At 40.7% G+C, this 21,445-nt stretch overlaps 1 protein-coding gene across 2 annotated transcripts in view; it reads left to right on the forward strand.

The window, feature by feature from the left end:
* RNASEH2B (ribonuclease H2 subunit B) overlaps positions 1–21,445 on the forward strand; it is a 58,842-nt gene that overhangs the window by 25,390 nt on the left and 12,007 nt on the right. For both annotated transcript variants that reach the window (XM_045014442.1, XM_045014436.1), the window contains exons 5-8: positions 6,437–6,554; positions 14,465–14,529; positions 16,137–16,242; positions 19,515–19,596. In XM_045014442.1, the coding sequence (XP_044870377.1) occupies positions 6,437–6,554; positions 14,465–14,529; positions 16,137–16,242; positions 19,515–19,596 (371 nt within the window). The remainder of the gene's footprint in view (positions 1–6,436; positions 6,555–14,464; positions 14,530–16,136; positions 16,243–19,514; positions 19,597–21,445) is intronic.

The raw sequence follows: 21,445 nt of genomic DNA on the forward strand, positions 1-21,445 counted from the left end.
CCCAGGAGGACACACAAGCCCACCAAGAGCTCTTGAAAAGGGTGGCTTCAAGCCTCAGTCTACAGGGTGAAGAGGTCGAGGAGCCTTTGGACTCCCTCTTTGATGTCCTCTCGGCGACAGTGCGGCCAGGGTGGCCCTTCTTCTCCACGAAGGGGTGGCGAAGATCTCTAATGCCCTGTGGCAGACCCCATCTTCCCTGCCCCCCATATCTAAGAGGGCAGAGCGGAAGTATCTCGTGCCTGCCAAGGGCCACGAATATCTATACACCCACCCCACCCCCAATTCCCTAGTGGTCGAGGCAGTCAACCACAAGGAATGTCAGGGCCAACCTGCTCCCACTCCTAAGAAGAAAGACTCAAGGAGGCTGGACTTGTTTGGTAGAAAGCTTTATTCTTCCTCGAGCTTCCAACTGAGGGTGGCAAACCACCAAGCCCTGCTGGGCAGATACAACTTTAATTTATGGGCTCAATGCCAAAGTTCATGGACTCCCTCCAGGAGCGTGATAGGAAGGAGTATAAGGCCCTGGTAGAGGAGGGCACAGATGCCTCCAGAGCAGCCCTTCAGGCAGCCTCTGATGCAGCAGACACAACTGCAAGAACTAGGGCCTCTGCAGTGTGCATGAGGAGGGCGTCGTGGCTCCTCTTGTCCGGGTTGTCCAGCGAGGCACAGACCTCCCTGCAGGACCTCCCCTTCGATGGCAAGCGCAGCAAACAGACGTGAAATTACATGATCTCAAGGACTCTCACACGACCTTAAAGACTCTTGGTCTATATGTCCAGGCCCTGGCCAGGATCAAGTTCAAGCCTCAGCAGGCCCCCAGCCAGGCCCCCGACTCCAGATACAAGCTTCCCTATAAAAAATCTAGGGACTATAAGAAACACCCACAGTAGCAGTCTCGGCTTGCGCCCCAGCCTGGCCCCTCTAAGGGCAAGCAGGTGGGTAAGCGCCAGATTTGATGGGACGCCCGGGGACAACTTACCCGTCTGCACCACGGATCCGCCTGACCTATCCTTCTCCAACCGTCTATGCTCTTTCCTCCGGAATGGTCACAACTGACCTCGGACCGTTGGATCCTCAACATCATCTCCCGGAGCTATACCCTCCAGTTTCTCTCTACCCCACCTACCCACCCGCCCTCCCTCCCTATCCCTCTTCAGGGACCCCTCTCACGAGAGCCTACTTGAGCAGGAGATCCACACAGGATCTAGCCCTGCACATAAATGTCAAAGAATTCAGGGCATTTGGTCTGGCCTGCGTGGCCTTCCGCTCATGCCTTACGGGCAGGGTAGTCAGCGTTGTCACGGACAACACGGCCTTGATGGTCTACATCAACAGGCAAGGTGGAGCTCTCTCTTCAGCCCTCTTCCAGGAATGGGATTTCTGTATAGCCCACAATATCAGCCTGGAAGCCCACCACTTACTGGGTATCTGGAACTCTCAGGTGGATCGCCTGAGCCAGGACTTCTCCTCCCAACAAATGTGGGGCACTCCTCAGGTGGAATCTCTTCATGACCAGGCAGAACCACCGGTGCCCTCGGTTCTGCTCCAGGAGGGGCCTGGGCAAGGGCGCGATTTCCGACGCCTTCCTTCTGTCCTGGTTGGGTCAGCTTCTATATGCTTTTCATCCAATTCCACTGACCAGCAAGGTCCTAGAAAAAGTCAAGACAGACAGACAGGTCTTGCATCCTCATGATCGCCCTAGCATGGCCCAGGCAGCACTGGTACAAGCTTGTTCATGGCCCCCCACGGCTGCTGCCAACCCGCCCAGACCTTCTCTCTCAGGACCAGGGTCACCTCCGCCACCCCAGCCTGGCAGCCCTCCACCTCACGGCGTGGTTGCTCGATTGCTAGGCCACAGGGAGAGCATCCAGCGAGTCCTCCTGGAAAGCAGGAGGCCCTCCACGCGTCAGGCCTACCTGGCAAAATGGTCTAGGTTCTCCCGGTGGGCCGCAGATCGCAGCATCTCACCAGTGGCTGCTCTGCTCCAGTTTATACTGGATTACCTCCTTCATCTGGGAGCCCAAGGCCTAGTGCCCTCATCTGTCAAAGTGCATCTGGTAGCGATATTGGCCTTCCACTCACCAGTGCAGGGCCACACAGTATTTTCTCACGCCATGACCAGTCGATTCCTTAAGGGCTTGGATAGCCTCTTTCCTTATGTTAGACCCCCGGTCCCTCAGTGGGACCTGAGCTTGGTTCTGGCCAGGCTGACAGGGCCTCCATTTGAGCCTCTTGCTACATGTTCCTGGTCCCATCTCTCATGGAAAGAAGCCTTTCTTGTGGCAATCACGTCCGCTAGGAGGGTCTCGGAGCTCCGGGCCCTGACCTCCGAACCCCCGTACACGTATTTCATAAAGATAAGGTGCAGCTCCGACCACACACTTCGTACCTCGCTAAGGTGATCTCCGCCTATCATATGACCCAGGACATTTTCCTTCCGGTACTCTGTTCCAAGCCCCACACGTCTAGTGAGGAGTGCTGCCTCTACATGCTAGAAGTGAGACGGAGCTCTGGTCTTTTACCTGGAACAAACAAAACCGTTCAGGAAGTCTTTGCAACTGTTCATCGCCACGGCCGAACACATGAAAGGTCGGCCTATCTCCACTCAGTGGCTCTCCAACTGGATCGCTTTGTGTATCCCTACTTGTTACGACCTGGCGGGAGTTCCCCTGCCGCTGATTGTGAGGGCGCACTCGACAAGGGTGCAAGCCTCATTGGCCAGCTTTCTGGCTCACGTCCCTATCCAGGACATTTGTAGCGCTGCCACATGGTCATCGGTCCACGTGTTCACTTCGCATTATGCGATCGTCTCCCAGACTAGGGAGGACGCCAGGTTTGGCAGAACAGTGCTCCATCCCAAGTGTCTGTGAACTGCTACCCACCTCCAACAGATATAGCTTGGAATCATCTGTTGTGGAATGCACATGAGCAATCACTCGAAGAAGAAAAGACAGTTACCTTTTCTGTAACTGGTGTTCTTCGAGATGTGTTGTTCATGTCCATTCCACATCCCGCCCTCCTTCCCCTCTGTCGGAGTTGTCTGGCAAGAAGGAAGTGAGGGTGGGGGGAGCGCACAGCGCCCCTTATACAGCATCATGCAGCGCCACTCCAGGGGCCGTTAGGGGCGCTCCCCTACGGGTATTGCTAGGGGAAAAACTTACAGCACCGGTGCACGTGGCAAGCACGCACACCTATTGTGGAATGGACATGAGTAACACATCTTGAAGAACAACAGTTACAGAAAAGGTAACTGTCTTTTTATTCTATAACTAGAACTCACCAAACCAGTAACCAAACAACTTCTGTAATACCTTACTGGTTACCAAGAAACCAAAATACAGTCCCCTTTAAGCAATCCAGCCTTTGGCTCCCACCCAGACAGCCAAGTCTAATATAGTGATGGTTACTAAAAACCTTATTCACCATATATAAAGTGCTACCAATCCCAAGAGAGCAGGTGCATTGCCCACCAGGTCAATGAATATTTCATATCTCACCCACACTTCGAGCCAATTCTTATTAACTAAATCTAAGATTTATTAATAAAAAGAGAGAAGAGAATTGTTATGGTTAAAAGATCAATATACATACAGATATGAGTAAAGTTCTTATGTCTGTTTCATAGCAGAGATGGTGAGGCTGCTGATCTGCAAAAAGTTCTTCTAGAACAGTGTTTCTCAAACTGGGGTCGCCGCTTGTGTAGGGAAAGCCCCTGGTGGGCAGGGCCGGTTTGTTTACCTGCCCCGTCCGCAGGTCCAGCCGATCGCGGCTCCCACTGGTCACGGTTCACTGCTCCAGGCCAATGGGGGTTGCTGGAAGCGGCAGCCAGTAAGTCCCTTGGCTCGCGCTGCTTCCAGCAGCCCCCGTCAGGCCCGAGTCTTCTCTTATAGCTGAACAAGCCATGGTCACAGCAGGGCCTTTCTTGGATGAGGAATAGCTAATATATATTGTTGCTTTGAAGCTGATCTCTGTTTCCTGGTAACTAGTTGTATTCATTAGCATAAGGCAATTAACCATTCAAACAGTTCACAGGTAGTTTACTTATGTGGAATTTACAAGTTTCAAAGAAAAATGAACCAATAATATTATTACACTAAAAGTCGCATCTAAATGATAGTATCCCTTTTTGATCTCTGAATCAATAGAATACAGTAATGAATCATTAAAGACAGGTACAGAGTTTTAGCATCTACAAGTGAATTAGATCACATTGTTAAACTTCTAACAAGATATAGGTAAACACAGACAAATATTATAACCTATTCTTGGTTTTCAAACAGTATAAGCAAACATATCAGAGTTTCTAGTCTACTTAACATGGCTTTGATAACTGTCTACAGGGAGTTGACCCTGTTTATCATTTCAGTACCTTCTGTTGAGGAGTTATGGTTCATACACCAATTGATCAGTCTGTCAGTGTCACACCGCACTGCAAGGGCTCAAAGAGGGAGCAATATTAAAATTAATATATGTGAAACATCTCCAGACATGACCTAAAATAACTTTAAAGTACTACCATTTTAAAGTAATTTATGTTGCAGCCCTGCAGGGCCAGAAGTGAATGCTACTTCCCATCTGGAAACAGAGAATCTCCTCTTTCCTGTCATCATAAAGCGCCTGAGTCTAGGCCTGTAGAGCTGGGAGATACTGGAGTTTGAACTGATAAGCTGCTGTTTGTGTAGGACTGAATAGTACCTGTCCTGAGCCAGAGGTAGATGCAACTTTTGTGGGGAACCCGCAGGTTTGTGGGGAGGAGGAGGAAACATTTCTATGGCAAGTTGATCTTAAATGAAAAAGGTGGCTGTTTGAAGTAGTTACAGGGGTTAGAATGTAGATAAATCCTGGAATGGCAGATTATGGGCAAAGGTATGCTTAAGTAATCCAAGGCAGATAATAAATGAATTGATCACATGGCTCTGCAAATTCTCATGTGCAATTTAAAACTACAGTACATCAGGAAGAATAGGAAAATGCACTTAATTAATTAATGTAATCTCTTGTCCATGAGCCAAGGACACTAGTTTATCTAACTGGAAGAATTTAAATGCCACTCTTCATTCATGCTAAGTGGAGGCAATAAATTCAGGTTACTTATCTGAAAGGCTTCTCTTTCCTTCAGTACCTATTTCTTGTTTCTCCCTCTAAGATTCCCTGTTACTCTTTTAATGAATAAAAAGTATATGGATGGGAGGGAATTATTTTCTTTATGCTTTTAAGTTGTGGATTGAGGATACAAAATCTTTTATGCATGTTCTTTCAGCAGTCAACACCTGCTTGATATTTCTAACCAGTAATTTAACCTATATTGTGTCAGAAATGTTTCATCGTTTTATGATAGTGTAACCATAAATATGTATGCTTTATAGTACTATAGGCCATCACAGTCTTTATAGTAGTCCACATTCTTATAAACAGTTATAGAAGAATACCTTCAATGGCTTTCCATGTACCACACTTCATTCAGATTTAGTAGCCTTTTGAAAACCTTATCCACAGATTAATTTTAATATAAATGTATTGTTTTACTCTTGTAATCGTTTTATTTTGATTATTATCTCTACTTTTTTCTACACTAGAAACAAATAGAAATCCTTTGTTTTGTTTTGTACCTTGTAAATTTCAGTTGGTTATTTTATGAATTCTCTGATTGCTCCAATGAGATTATTCTCTAATAATGAATGCGGTTTACGCAAGTGTTTTTTTGTCACCCTGACCAGCATAATGACTTCACCTTTGGCCCCTAGAGACCATTCACTCTAAGGATGGAGAGCTAACTGAGCCTTTGTACTGATGTGCTCAGGGAGATTTCCAAAGGGAAAGCTGCCAATTGTGCCAAACTGTGCTGAATAATTATGCATTGTAATGTCTAGCAAAGGCGAGATTTGTTTGATGGGTCTGTCATGTACAGTGCTATTTAAGCTGTGCCAAAACCACTTTATGTAAGACTTTAGGCCAAACTGGAACTCACTTTCCAGAGATGAAAGGTTAGTACTATGTTCTTTAAGATGCACTGCTCCTCTGAGATTCCTCTTTATGGAAAGGAAAAAAGCAAAATTTGAATGAAAGTTATGATGTTGAATGTAATCCAGCAGGTTGTGTCTAGAAAAGCTGTTGGTACACATTAACTACTGTAACATGCTGTCATCTTCCAAAGTAAACCCTCTGTACTTTGCATTTGTTTGTCTCCGTGATGTTTTAAAACTGGACCTTTTTAAGCACACTAAGTGAAAAGTTCAGTACTCTGTAAGTATTTATGGTTTTGAAATCTTTCTTTATAGTTTGTTGCTCTGTAAACAGAATATGTCGTGATACTACTAGCAATCCAGCCTTTGTAATCCTTGGTTTAAGGCTTTAGCCATAAAACATTTAATGGTTTATTATATTTTTGCTATTGTTGACAGTAATGTTTCTATAATCCCTTTGATTTTTTTTTCAGAAAGGAAAGTTCCAACCACTGGATCAAGTTGTGATTGATTCAGAATTTTCTAGCTGTACGATGTTGCTACAGTGTGCAGGAGTTATGGACTCGCTACATCATGTGATAGAAGAAAAAGGTACAAAATTTGGGATGTTAATTTAGCTAACAGACTAATTCTTCAGCTAATGTTTGGTTCTGAAGGGTATATTTATTTGTGTCAGTTAACCTCTGCACAGTGGGACTAGAAGCCACTCTGAAACTAAGCCAACAGCACTAGGCACTGGCTTTTACGTCTTGTTTCACCAAGCATCTTTGGTGTGCCAGTGTAATCTGCCACATGTCCTGCTGCATTTTATTATTGGAATCCATTCATGTGGTTGATCATTCTCCTAAATTTGCAAAAAGTTTTCCCTCCATAAAGTAACTGCCATGTTTGGCAAATTAAACCTTTCTCTTTTGTTTATAACTTATATCTCAGGTACGACTCTATTTGTTTTTACTGTGTATGTGTGTAGCTGTGCATTTCTGTGACTGCAACTATCACCACCACAACTACAGTGAAATCAGGGATCAGCAAAAGAGTGCTTTCTTAGTAGAGGAGGGGTCTTACTAAAGGTTCATCGAAACTGTACTCTACTGGAAGACTTGAAGATTTTTTAAAGTGCGAGTTTACGCTGAAAAGTGACTATGTAATAATAGCACTACCATGCTCCTCATTTTGTGAGTTATATCTGTTGATCTTAGCAATAAAAAAAAAAGTAGTTGGGCTGTTTTTGCCAAATTACAAGTGAATGAGCTGGATTTTATTCCTTGTTTTGCATCAGCAACAGAATTGTTTACTCAGTTACACTTGTATATTGCAGTTGCACAGGTATTGCTGAAGGCCTAATTGAGTGTGTAGAAGCTCTGTTACTTTGGGTGATATGTGTGATAGAAAGAACCTATCTTGTGTTTACATCCTAGATTGAGTTTGCAGGGTTGGCAAGTAGAACAACCAGCTTTTCACTTATAAAGGTTTGATCTGAAAAACATTGAGACAATAAATATGTAACCCCCTCAATGTCATTGACTCAGAGTAGAGCTGCACTTCAGTGGTTATTTAAGGAATGATGGGGCTTCCTTTTAAAAGTGGTCTTTATTTCAGTATTTTAAAAGGTGTTGCACTTGGCTGAAATTATATACTGCAGCTCTAAATTAGTAGCATACAGTTCCACCATTTGGTGGCATCAAAAATGATATATCATTCAAGTTGATATGGTTCCCTTATCCTGTGAGCAATATCTCTTTTTCTGTTGGTGAGCATCACATGGGTCTTGGAGTGACTCTTTTGCCAGTTGGATGGTCCACTAAGGAGCAGTGGCACCAGTGTCCCTGTGAATTACAAGCACAGTATATGGAGAGTGAGCAGGCCCAAGCTGGGATGGGGAAAAGGGAGAATGAATGGCTGTTAGAGGCATTTCAGGAAAGGAGAAGAGACAACACAAGTTCCTATAGTTTTGCACAAGCTTATGGTGTAGTGTTAAAATTAAGTAAAAAGAAAAATTTATTTAAAAAATGTCAGCAGTTGTCTGCTATTGCGAGCTTTGTTCTGAAAGGAGTGTTGGTAGAATGAGGTGATAAACTGCATTAAAAAAAACCTGAATCAACTCCATCTGTCAAGGGTATACACATACTGTCCTTGATCTTTACACAGAATTCCCATTGATATTATTGGGAGTTCATGTGTCAGTTGAGGACAACATATGGCCCTAAATGTTTGTTAGATACATTTAAATGCATGGCTTTTTTCATAGCACAAGCTTGGCAGACATGGAAAAGAGCCTTCATAATTCATAGCAATATCATCTGAAAATTTAAGACTTGTAAAAATCCCGAAGGGTCCTGTCTTTCAGATAGGGGCCCCCTTCTGTGCTGACCTCCTGACTGAATGGAGAGGTAATCATTCAAGAAGGATACAGAAGTTAGAGAAAACAGAATCTTCCACATTGGCCTTTTTCCATTAAAAAAAAATCAACCAGTTTTTCTATTTCTATGCTGTGTAAAGCACCTACAAGGCGCTACAGTATGTGAACAAGAAGGCTTGTTTCAACCAATTCCTGCTAGCCATGGTAGGCTGCAGTTGTCACTGACAGCTTTGGTAGTTATCCTTGTAACACTGCCTAAATCTTCCCTCCCAAAGAATTGAAAAGTAACAATGGAACAGTAAGCACCACAAACAGAAGAAAAATACTAAAACTTGTATCACTTATTGTTTCATGTAACTTAACAGTAACCTGGAGAGGCATGTTGAACTTTTAGGGAACCAGATATATTCTCACAATATGAGATGATGTTGTGTCCTCTCTGGGTAAGGGTTGTGTTGCATGTGTTTAGCCATTTCTTCCTAAAAAGCTTCATTTGAACATAAAGTAGGACACGCTTCCATTGAAAATAGTCACCTTTATTGCAGTGAGAAAGCAGGACCAAAGAAGAACATACTGATAACACTGTTACTACACCTCTACCCCGATATAACATGACCCAATATAACATGAATTCAGCTATAACACGGTAAAGCAGTGCTCTGGGGTGGCGAGGCTGCGCACTCCAGCAGATCAAAGCAAGTTCTATATAATGTGGTTTCACCTATAACGCAGTAAGATTTTTTGGCTCCCGAGGACAGCGTTATATCGGGGTACCTATTTGTTGAGACCAGGAATACTGAATGGATGCTGGCTGCAGCCAGAAATGAGAGGATTTAATTATAAAGCAAGGGTGGAAAGAGATTAGATTTCTGTCTTCCTTAGCCTCAGCCTGGCGACATAGATGAAAGAAATTGTGGGATACAAAGTAAACTTTCATTAAGAAAGGAGAAAGTGTCCTTACTATTCCCAGTTACACGTACAACAAATAAAGTAACCCAGATGTGGGCCTGGCTGGAAAACTGTGCTTAGCTTGCGAAAGAGGGTAAATGACTAAAGAAATGATACACACGTCAAAGGATGAAAGCAGGAAGTCTTGTCTGTAGAGGCCTTTCAGTGGTAGTCAAAGGTGCACAGCATCTCACAGGATTGGGTCCCAGGTCAGCGCTCAGATTTACCGTTCTGAGTTGCCGATTATTTTGTTTGGTTTCAAAACTAACTCTTCAGAAAGGCTCACACTGCACATAGTTTTAGCAGATATGAATGACTGTTTACTTTAGAGCTAGATTGTGAGTTTGGGCACAAAAGCCTAGACAAGGGGGTGGCGCAAAATCTGCGCTACCCCATGAGTAACCCTAGAAGGCACTGTGTGACACACAGATATGCCTCCTGGTCACTGTTTCTCCCTGCTTCCTCCTTGCTCTGGAGTGGTGGTAATTTTATTGCTGGTTTGTACCAAAAGTAAATTACAGTCCCCTCAGCCCCACCCCCATGCTGGTCAACGAGTGGAGGAGAAGCCAAGGTTCTATCCACCTACTCCACTGAGGGAATAACCTGGTTTACTCCTGAGCCACCCAGACTAGGAAGTCTGTGTAGGGGTAATAAGAGGGAGTGGGTTATTCCCTTGCATGGATGCCTAGTACAAATCACAATGTAGCCCTTAGGAAATATATATAAAATTTTATTATTTCATAGCAAAAATGTAATATTGGTTACCATAAAAAGTTCTTCTTCCTTAACCTTATCTCAGTGTTAGTTCTGTAAATAATATATGCAGTTATAGTACAACAAAGCAACCTCTGGGAAGCGCTTTTATTCCTTTAAACAAATGGGAATTATTTACTTTTGTTTATACATAAAATATGTATGCATATAATTTTATATAATGTATAGCCATTTCAGCAGCTGGCAACAAACTCTGAAAGCCAGCATCTTTATATTTTGTTTTGAAATATGTAAAAATGTGATTGACTTTAATTCAGTGGTTTTTATACAACATTCTTAGTCATAACCATTTCTGGGTCTCCAAGTGCTGCTTGTCCCATTTGTGTCTGTTTTATGGATTGTATCTTGGAGCAAGAACTTTAGCTATTTTTTCTCTTTTACAGCACCACACACATTAATATGTAACAAATACACTCGGGACTGTTCATCACATCTCATATTTCCTTTCCACCAACCCACTACTCGCTTGTCATTCAAATCACTCTTAAAGACTTACTTTCTCTAGTGTTCACAAGAACTATTGGTATTATGACTAATGCATTTTTTTAAAGAATCTAGTGCTTCTCTTCTAAGGCCTCTCATTGCTCTGTGTACTCTGCCTTATTTGAGAGTAAGCTCCTTGGGGCAAGAAGTATTTGTGTTGTGGACAGCACTGAACATGGTGGCAGTGCTTAACAAATAAAAAAAAAAAGCATAACTAGCACTGGGAATCCGGATAGTAAATTCTGAACCTAGAGCACTGATAGTTTACACTTGCTGGGCTAACATTAAGAAGTCCCCCTGCCTGGCACCCAGCGGCCAGGGCACTGAAGCAGTCAGAGTTCTGTTTCTGTGTAAAAACCACTCTGAACTTGCATTCACCTGCTTCGTTGGTAGAGGAAATTACTTCTTTCTGTTCACTAGATCTGGTTGAGGAGGATTGTTTCAAAATAAGTTCATGTATGAGGGAGAGACTATGATAGAAAAGGATTAATGAAGGGTTATAAACTTCAGTTTGTGAGTGTTACTCTTTGTTTCGTTTTGCAAGGCAAAAGTTGCACTGTGATCTTGTCTGATGTGATTAATATGAAGAGCCAAGAAAACTTACCTGATTAGAATAGCTAAGTAATATTGCCAAGCTTGTATTCCCAGAAGGTAGGAAAAAAGGGGCCATATGAGTTTGAGTTATGGAAAACACTGAGAAAATAGATGTTAAAATGTGCTTTAGGCAGTTTGTTCAACAATACATCAGGGAAACTTCCAAGTATACATAGCGATTACCCAATTGCTGAACATATTATTTAATTGTAGAACCACTTATATTCCATTTGTATTTCTCAAACCCAATCTTTCCAGATGTCTCAGACCAGTTTTATAGGCACCAGACACATTAGGGAACAAAAGCCTTTCCAATATATTCTCATATTATCAAACACAGTCGCTAACTCTCACCAATATCAAATGTGCATTACATGTAAAATCCATGTTCCAGTATTGAATCCTTTTGTCAGCAGTTTGTGACTTTCACAACTCATTTCAATTCTTCAGAGGTCTCAAATATTGCCAGTTTCTAGTATTTAATAGTACAAACTGTCAAGTGCATAAAGTACTTTCAAACAAAGTGATCTCTGAAGGGTTCAATGTAATTATTTTTCATGTGTTTTAATGAAAATGGCTTCACAATTCTACATTTCCTTCCCTAACTGAGTCACTCTGATTCATGCTGTTTGGGAATTCTGCCTGGAAATCTGGTCCTGAACGATTTTTCAACATGGATTGGGGGAGGATGGCAAGAGGATGTCCTCTCCTCGAACTTTCTCAGATAAGGGAAATCCAAAAATTGTACATTGTATTCTTGGAACCAAATCATGTTAGTTTTTTTGAGCAACAGGTTCATTTATCCCTTTTCTGCTTCTATCAAACTTATTTTCTTTTAAGACCCATTTAAAAACTTTTTTTTGAGTCCCAAAAGGCTGTAGCCACCAATATCGCAGCTAACTACTTTATCTGCAACAGATCAGTTATAAAATGAAGCATAGTGTTTGGAGTTTCTTTTCTTTTTTGCTATGTAAAAATATTTACTTTTTTACTCTTCTACAATGGTCGAGGTGAAATTAAACTATATCTTGTATGTAACATTCCCCCAGCCCCTCACCAACCCCAGCTATGCACACACAAAAAGTACATAACAATTAGATATTTGTATGCAATTTGAAAGAGGCAGGATAAACCTCAAAGAAGGAAATGCGGAAGGAACCATAAATAAAGCATTGTTGGTTGTTTGCAGGAAGGGAAAGAAACTCCATGAACCTAGTGCTGGAGTATTCAACTTATTCATAAATGATCTGGAGAAAGGGGTACACAGTGAGGTGGCAAAGTTTGCAGATGATACTAAACTGCTCAAGATAGTTAAGAGCAAAGCAGACTGTGATGAACTTCAAAAAGATCTCACAAAACTAAGTGATTGGGCAACAAAATGGCAAATGAAATTTAATGTGGATAAATGTAAAGTAATGCACATTGGAAGAAATAACCTCAACTAAACATATAATATGATGGGAGCCAATTTAGCTACAACGAATCAGGAAAAAGATCTTGGAGTTATCATGGATAGTTCTCTGAAGACGTCCACACAGTGTGCAGAGGCAGTCAAAAAAGCAAACAGAATGTTAGGAATCATTAAAAAGGGGATAGAGAATAAGATGGAGAATATATTATTGCCCTTATATAAATCGATGGTACGCCCACATCTTGAATACTGCGTACAGATGTGGTGGTCTCATCTCAAAAAAGATGTACTGGCACTAGAAAAGGTTCAGAGAAGGGCAACTAAAATGATTAGGGATTTGCAATGGGTCCCATATGAGGAGAGATTAGAGGCTAGGACTTTTCAGCTTGGAAAAGAGGAGACTAAGGGGGATATGATGGAGGTATATAAAATCATGAGTGATGTGGAAAAAGTAGATAAGGAAAAGTTATTTACTTATTCCCATAATACAAGAACTAGTGGCCACCAAATTAATGGGCAGCAGGTTTAAAACCAGTAAAAGGAAGTTCTTCTTCACACAGTGCACAGTCAACTTGTGGAACTCCTTGCTTGAGGAGGTTGTGAAGGCTAGGACTATAACAGCATTTAAAAGAGAACTGGATAAATTAATGGAGGTTAAGTCCATTAATGGCTATTAGCCAGGATGGGTAAGGAATGGTGTCCCTAGCCTGTGTTTGTCAGAGGGTGGAGATGGATGGCAGGAGAGAGATCACGTGATCATTACCTGTTAGATTCACTCCCTCTAGGACACCTGGCATTGGCCACTGTCGGTAGACAGGATACTGGGCTAGATGGACCTTTGGTCTGACCCAGTGCAGCCGTTCTTATGTTCTTATGTATGGTATCAGACATTTTAAATTACTTAAAACAGATGTATTTATGGTAATGTTATTTAGGTTATTAAACCCTGTTGAAATACCTGTTAAAGAGCACGATTGAACTGTTGTGTGTTCTAAAGTCTCCTATATCATCTTATTAAACATTTCATTCAATTTCCTGACTTTATGCACTATTAATTTAGTGTGCAGTTCTATGTTGAAATTTTCCTGAAACCTTTGTAATTTCCTCGCCCGTTTGCCCTAGCACACCCAGATAACTAATCATTCATCAGCAATGATTGTTTATGCTCTCATAGTTGCAGATATGGAAAATATTTTTAATACATATATCATATTTAATTTATATTGTGCTTAAGAAATAATAGATAAGATAACCTTCCCCAAATAATCTGCAAGTTTCACTTTTTTTTTTAAGAATTACAACTTGTTTGCTTTGACATTTATGTTAAATTATTTTGAAGCAGGAGGAGGTGATGAAAAAGAAAATGTGAAGGCTACACCATCCTATGAGTCTTTGGGGGAGAATGCTTGGAAGGACAATAAAATGTTGTTATAAATCATTATTTTTTCTGCCTTTGCTGCCAGATGCATCTGTTTACAAAATCCAGGTTTAAGACATGAGGCTTAACAACAAATTGATTGGGAACTGAACCTGAGACGAAAAAAACAGCTGTGACCATATTACTTATAAATGTAAACGTCTGTTGGCATGTGTCAAAAGGGATCCAGCAAAGCACTTAAGCATGTGCTCAACTTTGATCGTGTAAATAGTCTCATTGAAGCCACTTTTGAAACCACTGGGACTGAAACTATTCATATACTTAAATAATGCATGTGCTTTGCTGGGTTAGGGTTAATTATCAAGTTGCATGGATTTGTGAACATCAGCTTGCTGTGTTGTTTTTCCGCATTTCCAATATTTTTCAGTATTATTACCCTGATGACGTGCAAACTATGAAATAACTTCCATGCCTTATGTGCATCTTTTGAGTTTTTAATGTATTGAAAATGAAAACCAATTATGACTTTATTCCCCTGTTTTGTTTTATCCCAGAAATTGGCAATAAGAAATTTTATAAATACAGCCAAGAGAAGACATTGAAGTGGTTAAAGAAAAAGGTATTATATTTCTCTTTTGCTTTGTCATACTTTAGAATGTGACAAATATAAAGTGTTAAGGAAATAGCAGATTTCTAGCAGATTCCCTCTTAGACGGAACCAGACTGTGGCTGGTCCCTGCACGGGCACAGAAAGGTCCAGAGTAGGCTACAGTTGCTATTTCTATGCTGTCCATGAGCTCAGGGACTGCTCTTTGCTTTAAAGCATGGGAAGGAGGCAAGGCTATGACCATTTCTCCCTCCCTAGCCCATAGCCGCCAGCAGAGCTGGCCAAACATAGAGGGAAGCACATCTTGGACACTGCTGTGATTTGATGCAATAGCTCTGTTCCTCGTGACCTCTCTACATTGTCTCCCCTAATACTGCTGGGGTCGTGCAACTATGCATCACCCGTGAAACAAGCCTGCCCGCACTCCCTGTGCCTAAAAGAGATTGTACTGGGTCAGGTCCACGCTGCTGTACACAAAGAAGCAGATTATTTTAATCAGAATAGATCTACTGCAACGGCATCCATGAGAGAAAATGATTAAATGTATGTCAATCACAAGTTGTAAGGGAGCCAGGAAAAATTGTCATTAACATTTACCAACCCGAGTACATAATCTACTTCCCACCTTTTGCCATGGTCATGGAAGGGGTAGGGGGCATAACAATAGTGTTCTTGCCTGTTAAAATAAGTACTGGTGTGGGTTGATGGAATTTTTCTAAGGAAAAATATCACTGGAGGAGCCCATATAGTTTCACATCTCTGATACTCATTTTCACATCAACGGCTGAATATTTATGTTTTTGCAGGTGCCTGTTGTATTGTTATACTGTTCTTGATCTATTGATAAGGTTAAGATTTTCTCAGAGTATTTTTAGTAAAAGTCATGGACAATAAACAAAAATTCAAGAAAGCCTGTGACCTGTCTGTAACTTTTACTAAAAATACCGGGGGGGGGGAACTAACAGTTGGAACCCCGCCGGGGGCTGGCCATTGCTCCCGCCCCTGCTCCTGGGTTGGGGCTGATAGCTTCTCCTGCCCCGGGGGCTGACTCAGCCCAGCTGTTGCTCCTGTGGCAGGGGCTGACCACCGACCACTACTCCGTCCCCACTGCTGCTCCTGACAGCTTCTCCAGCCCTATGGGCTGAAGCAAAAGAAGTCATGGAGGTCTGTTAAAGTCACGGATTCCGTGACCTCTATTGACAATCTCTCTCTTATATTGAATCTGACAATGCCCTGGCCTACAGAATCCTGGTGATTACATTCCATTCCCGTTCAGGACTCCATTCCCATTCCAATAGAAATGGAAAAACCCTTGCTTTTCTGAGCAGGTGCATGAATCATCTGTAAAATCCATGGCTGCTCCAACTGTAAATTCCAGCCTGTCTCAGTGGAGCTGCAAATCTAGCTGCCATGTCTCAAAGGCAGCAGGCCAGAACACCCTGGATCCTTAATTTTTCAAGATCATATGCTAGTCATTATAGATGTATATTAAGTTTCATCACAGTTCATAACTTGAGCATTTTATGTGCTTTAAACCAAATTACAAGGGCTTTTTCACTGTATTAACACATGTCTAAATCAACGTTGTTATGTACATTTCAATCTGTGGCTCCTTATAGGTCAACCAGACAGTGAAAGTACTTAAAAGCAGCAATGTATGTGTGGGTGGAAGGGTGCAATTGGCTACATTTATCAGCGGCAAACAAATCACAGATGTTAAAGAAGGTAAGGAAACTAAGTGTAGTTGTAACGAAATAGATCTTTATGTAATAAGATACCTGCAGCTTAGATGCTCAGCTAGAATCTAACAATAATTTTAAATGATTTGTAAACATTTAAAAATATTTCTTGCCCAAAATGTTTTTAGTATAGTTACTGTAGTGGTGCCATGACTGTTTTGAGTTCTGTGGTGCCTGAAATATGGTAACTGTATAATGTACGAAATGTACAGGGAGAAGGGTTCTGAATAGCTTCTAGTGAGATCTAATTGAGGCGCCAATTCAGCAAACCATCCCTAGTCATTGATGTGCTCAGAGAACAAATACTCAAGTTGGGATCATATTCCTGTGCAATGATTATGCAGAGAGAGAATGTGCATCTTATGTTATCTTAGTATAATAAATATGAATTATCTCTATACAGTATGTATAGGCATAGTTCTATTATATATATGCACATAATATAAATTATGATTTAATAATATATTGAATACACAATATAAAGGGGGATTTTTCAAAAGTGCCTTTGTGCGCACAAGTCCTACTGAAAGCCACTACGACTTGTGTTCCTAAATTATTTAGGTGATTTTGAAAACCCCACCCAAAGAGTTAGTGTTATTACCATAATCATTAAGTTGTAAAGTTTCACCATTATTTTGATCACCATTTTTCCTGAGGACAATGTCTGAGAGGGGTTGGATTATGAAATATCCTAGATATGCCCTTCAGAATATGCACTATGATGAAGAAAAAGATCAAAATTTGAAGAGAAGAAATTCAAATTCAGAAAGTTATTAGAGCAAATTAAGCAAAGGAGATGATTCACTTTACCAAGAGGTTCAGAAGCCTGCATGCAATCTAAAAATAAGGAAACAAGGAGCAGGTAATCGTGGCAGGCTTCTTGAACTCTGAGTACTGAGTATGTGGAAAACGAGTTATCAAGTAATGATATCAAAGGAAAAAGCATAAATGAGATTTGAGACATCTAGACAGTTTTATAGGGGGTGCATTATAATATATATTTTCAAAAAGGAGGTGGTGCTGAGAGACTTGTGTGCCTTTATCTTAACAGTAACTTTTTATTACTTCCAAAAATATTAAATAAAAGGAAATTGCGACTGTCAGATCAGGTCCATCTTTTTCTATATTTAACCATTATCTTTGGTAAATTTATTGTTAGTCTCAATCTACGTTTTCTCTTGTATCCTCCTGCCTTACAGGAAGGTGTGTATATTCTTTATTATAGTTTTGCCATTGAAAGGGGTCTAGATTTAAAAGAACTACATGGAAGGAGCGAATATTGTGGGTTGAAGGTAGGTCAGTTTTGGAGGAGGTTCTAAAGTGTCTCTAACTACTGTATGTAGCAAAGGGAACGGCAGAAAGTCAAAGGGAACTTACTCAACACTTATTTTTTATCATCATTCAGTGATAAGAGAATGCAATTTATTTTTGCATACAGTTGCTGATTCAAGAGTGTGGCAGAAATCTTCACTATCTACCTGTAAATGCAGCTGTGTAGATTACAGTAATAACCACCAGATACCATCTATTGGTGTGGTAAGGCAGAAGTGTTGTAGGGCATCCAATGGGAGAATGAGTACCAGGGAAGCAAGGAAGGATTAGCATTTAGGATCTGAATGTTTTATTAGAGAGGAAGGTTGGGAGTTATATAATCCAGGGAAAAGAGATGGGATTTGAGATGAGATTTGCTATTAGGGAGGCTATTTCATATGGTGAGAGCAGTGTGGGAGAAGAAGCCCACTGAGCAAAGACAAGGAAGGGAGATACAAAATTCTCTGACATTTGAGAAGAGAAGCAAATGGCCTGAATAAATGGAAAAGCTGGCAGCAGGTTAAGAGTTAGGTTATGGGTTAGGGTGGCAGCAGGAACTCCTTGGAAAACTCTGTACTGGATTTTTAAATAAATAAGGAAGCCAGTAAAGATTTCTGGAGGGCACGGGTGATGTAGCTTCATATCTGGGTCTGACAGAAGAGTTGCTGTAGTAACTGACTTGACCTAACAATTCAGTGCCATAAAAAGAAGAGCAGGATAACAAGAACATCTCTATTTAGGTATAGATTGGGTATAAGGGTGAAGTTCAAAATCAGTGTATTGGATCTGGACCACTCCTTTATGGTTTTGGATACTAAAGGGGGTTAAGGAAGGAGGAAATACTTGAGAAACAAATCTGCTTTTTTTTGTTGTAAAGCACACAGGAAATTGGTGTCGGTATAGCTAAAATGTGCACACTGGGGCCAGTTTATTAATTTTATCTGTTTTGGTGCCAATTTCCTTCATGCTATTACAAAACTTCATGTAACTGTGTGTAACAAACCATCTCTGACACAGGAGAAATACATCTTTGCTACTCTGGGAGCTGGTTTACCATATGCTTCCATATAGTTCTGGGGGATGGGGTGGGGGGTTGAAGTGCTTGGCTGTTTTAAGGCTAATTAAGAGGCAAGGTATTGGCTTGGGGTCTGCTTGTGCCAACATTTATGCATGTGAGTAAAATTGCTCTCTAATAGCCTCATTGACATCAAGTTATTCACAGACAGAAGAGTTTGCAGGATCTAAGCCTTGTTTGTGGGGAGGGGGACAGAAAAAGAGATGTTTTAGGACTTCATGTTGCCAAAGGTTTGATTTCCAGAAAAACTTTTATAGCAAGAGTTCCTGTCCTGAAAACAGCTTCTAGTAGTTCATGTTTCCACAGATAATTATCCTGTCTTGCCAGTGATGTTTAGATATGCCTTGGCATTTTTCATAAAATACTGACATTAAGTACAAGGCTTTGAAATAGACTCATTGTCTCATCTAATTGTTTTCAGTTGAAGCCAGAAATATATTTTAGTACTGAAACTCTTGCCAAATAATTGTAGGATCCAGATGCTTTAAAATTAATGATTACACATTTTGTTGAGTCAGCTTTTTACTTCTGCAGCATTTTTTAAAAATTAATTGTGCAGAAAAAATACATTATATTTAGTGTTCTCAGAAAGCAAACAGGTTTTGTAAAGTACATGCCACAGAGATTAATAACATCTGTGCTGACAAAGTAAGCATAGCAACTCCTTGCTTTTTAATTAAACCTACAAGTGTCATATAACATAAACTACCCAACAAAGAGAAAGATCACGTGTCTGTTAGTAGTTTCTTAGCAGTAGCTCATCATCATGGGTTATAGTGACATACAGGAGCATGGATTGGAAAGGAGTCCTGAGACTGTATAACATGGATGCACTCTCTTCCCCAAATCACCTTTTTTTTTTTATCTTTCAGATGACTACATACGATATGCCCATGGTTTAATATCAGAATATATTCCTGAAGATCTGAGTGTTGAGCTATCTAAGTACTTGCAGTAAGTATTGTTTTAATTATTTGTTAGCTTTATATGACACACATTGCTCTGCAAATGACCTTTTCTATTGAATACTATAACTTTGACCATTAAGTTACAGTGAATGATAGAGAGAGATATTTTTGTCACTTATTAAATATCCGAGGAGGGTAGGAATTGGAGGAGGAAGTCAAATCCTACTGAAGAAAATAGAAAGGAACATAAACTCTGGCAAGTCAAATGTAAAAGTATAAGTAGGGAGGCCAAAAAAGAATTTGAAAAGCAATTAGCAAAAGACACAAAAACTAACAGCAAAACATTTTTTTAAAGTATATCAGAAACAGGAAGCCTGCCAAACAATTGAGGGGCCAATGAATTATCAAGGTGCTAAAGGAGCACGTAAGGAAGACAAAGCCATTGCCGAGAACCTAAATGAATTCTTTGCATCAGTCTTCATTACATAGATGTGAGGGAGATTTCCACACTTGAGCTGTTCTTTTCAGTTGACAAACCTGAGGAACTGTTCCAAATTGAGGTGTCAGTATTGGAAGTTCTGGAACAAATTGATAAACTAAACAGTAATAAGTCAGAGGACCAAATGGTATTCACCCAAGAGCTCTGGATGAACTCAGATATGAATTAGTTGAACAATTAACTAGGGTATGTAACCTATCATTTAAATCAATCTCTGTACCAGATAACTGGAGGACAGCTAATGTAATGCCAATTTTTTTTTTAAAGCTCCAGAGGCAATCATGGCAATTACAGGCCAGGAAGCCTAACTTCAGTGCCAACAATAGCAAAGAACAGAATTATCAGACACATAGATGAACATGATATATTGGGGAAGAATCAACACAGCTTTTGTAAAGAGAAATCATGCCTGTTAGAATTCTTTGAAGGTATCAACAAATGTGGACAAAGGTGATCCAGTGGATATTGTGTACTTGGACTTTTAGAAAGACTTTGAAACAAGGTCTCTCACCAAAGGTTCTTCAGGCATGGGATAAGAGGGAAGTTCTTCAATGGATTAGTAACTGGTTAAAAGATAGGAAACAAAGGGTACGAATAAATAGTCGATTTTCACTATAGTGAGAAGTAAATAGCGGGGTCCCCCAAGGATCTATACTGGCACCAGTGTAGTTCAACATATTCATAAATGATCAGGAAATGAGGATAAACAGTGATGTGGCAAAATTTGCAGACAATACACAATTACTTAAGATAGTTAAGTTCAAAGCTGACTGGGAAGAGTTACAAAAGGATCTCAGAAAACTCGGTGTGTGAGCAACAAAATAGCAGATGAAATTCAGTGTTAATAAGTGCACAGTAATGCATATTGGAAAACATAATCCCAACTATATGTACAAAATGATGGGGTCTAAATTAGCTGTCACTACTCAGAAAGAGATCTTGGCGTCGTCATGGATAGTGCTCTGAAAACATCTGCTGAAGTGCAGCAGCAGTCAAAAAGCTAACAGTGGTAGGAACCATTAGGAAAGGGATAGAAAATATCATGTCACTATATAAATCCCTGGCATGCCCATACCTTGAACACTACGTGCAGTTCTGGTCACTCTATCTCAAAAAAGATATTAGAATTGGAAAAAAGTACAGGGAAGGGCAAGAAAATTGATTAGGGGTGTGGAAGAGCTTCCATATGAGGAAAGATTAAAAAAAGACTGGGACTGTTCAGCTTAGAAGGGAGATGACTAAGGGGGATATGATAGAGATCTATAAAATCATGAATGGTTTGGAGAAAGTGAATAAGTGTTATTTACCCCTTCACATTACACAAGAACCCAGGGTCACCCAATTAAATTTATAGGCAGCAGGTTTAAACCAAACAAAAGGAAGTACTTCTTCACAC

This window comes from Mauremys mutica, chromosome 1 (assembly GCF_020497125.1).
Source record: "Mauremys mutica isolate MM-2020 ecotype Southern chromosome 1, ASM2049712v1, whole genome shotgun sequence".
In the NCBI taxonomy this organism is placed as follows: Eukaryota; Metazoa; Chordata; order Testudines; family Geoemydidae; genus Mauremys; species Mauremys mutica.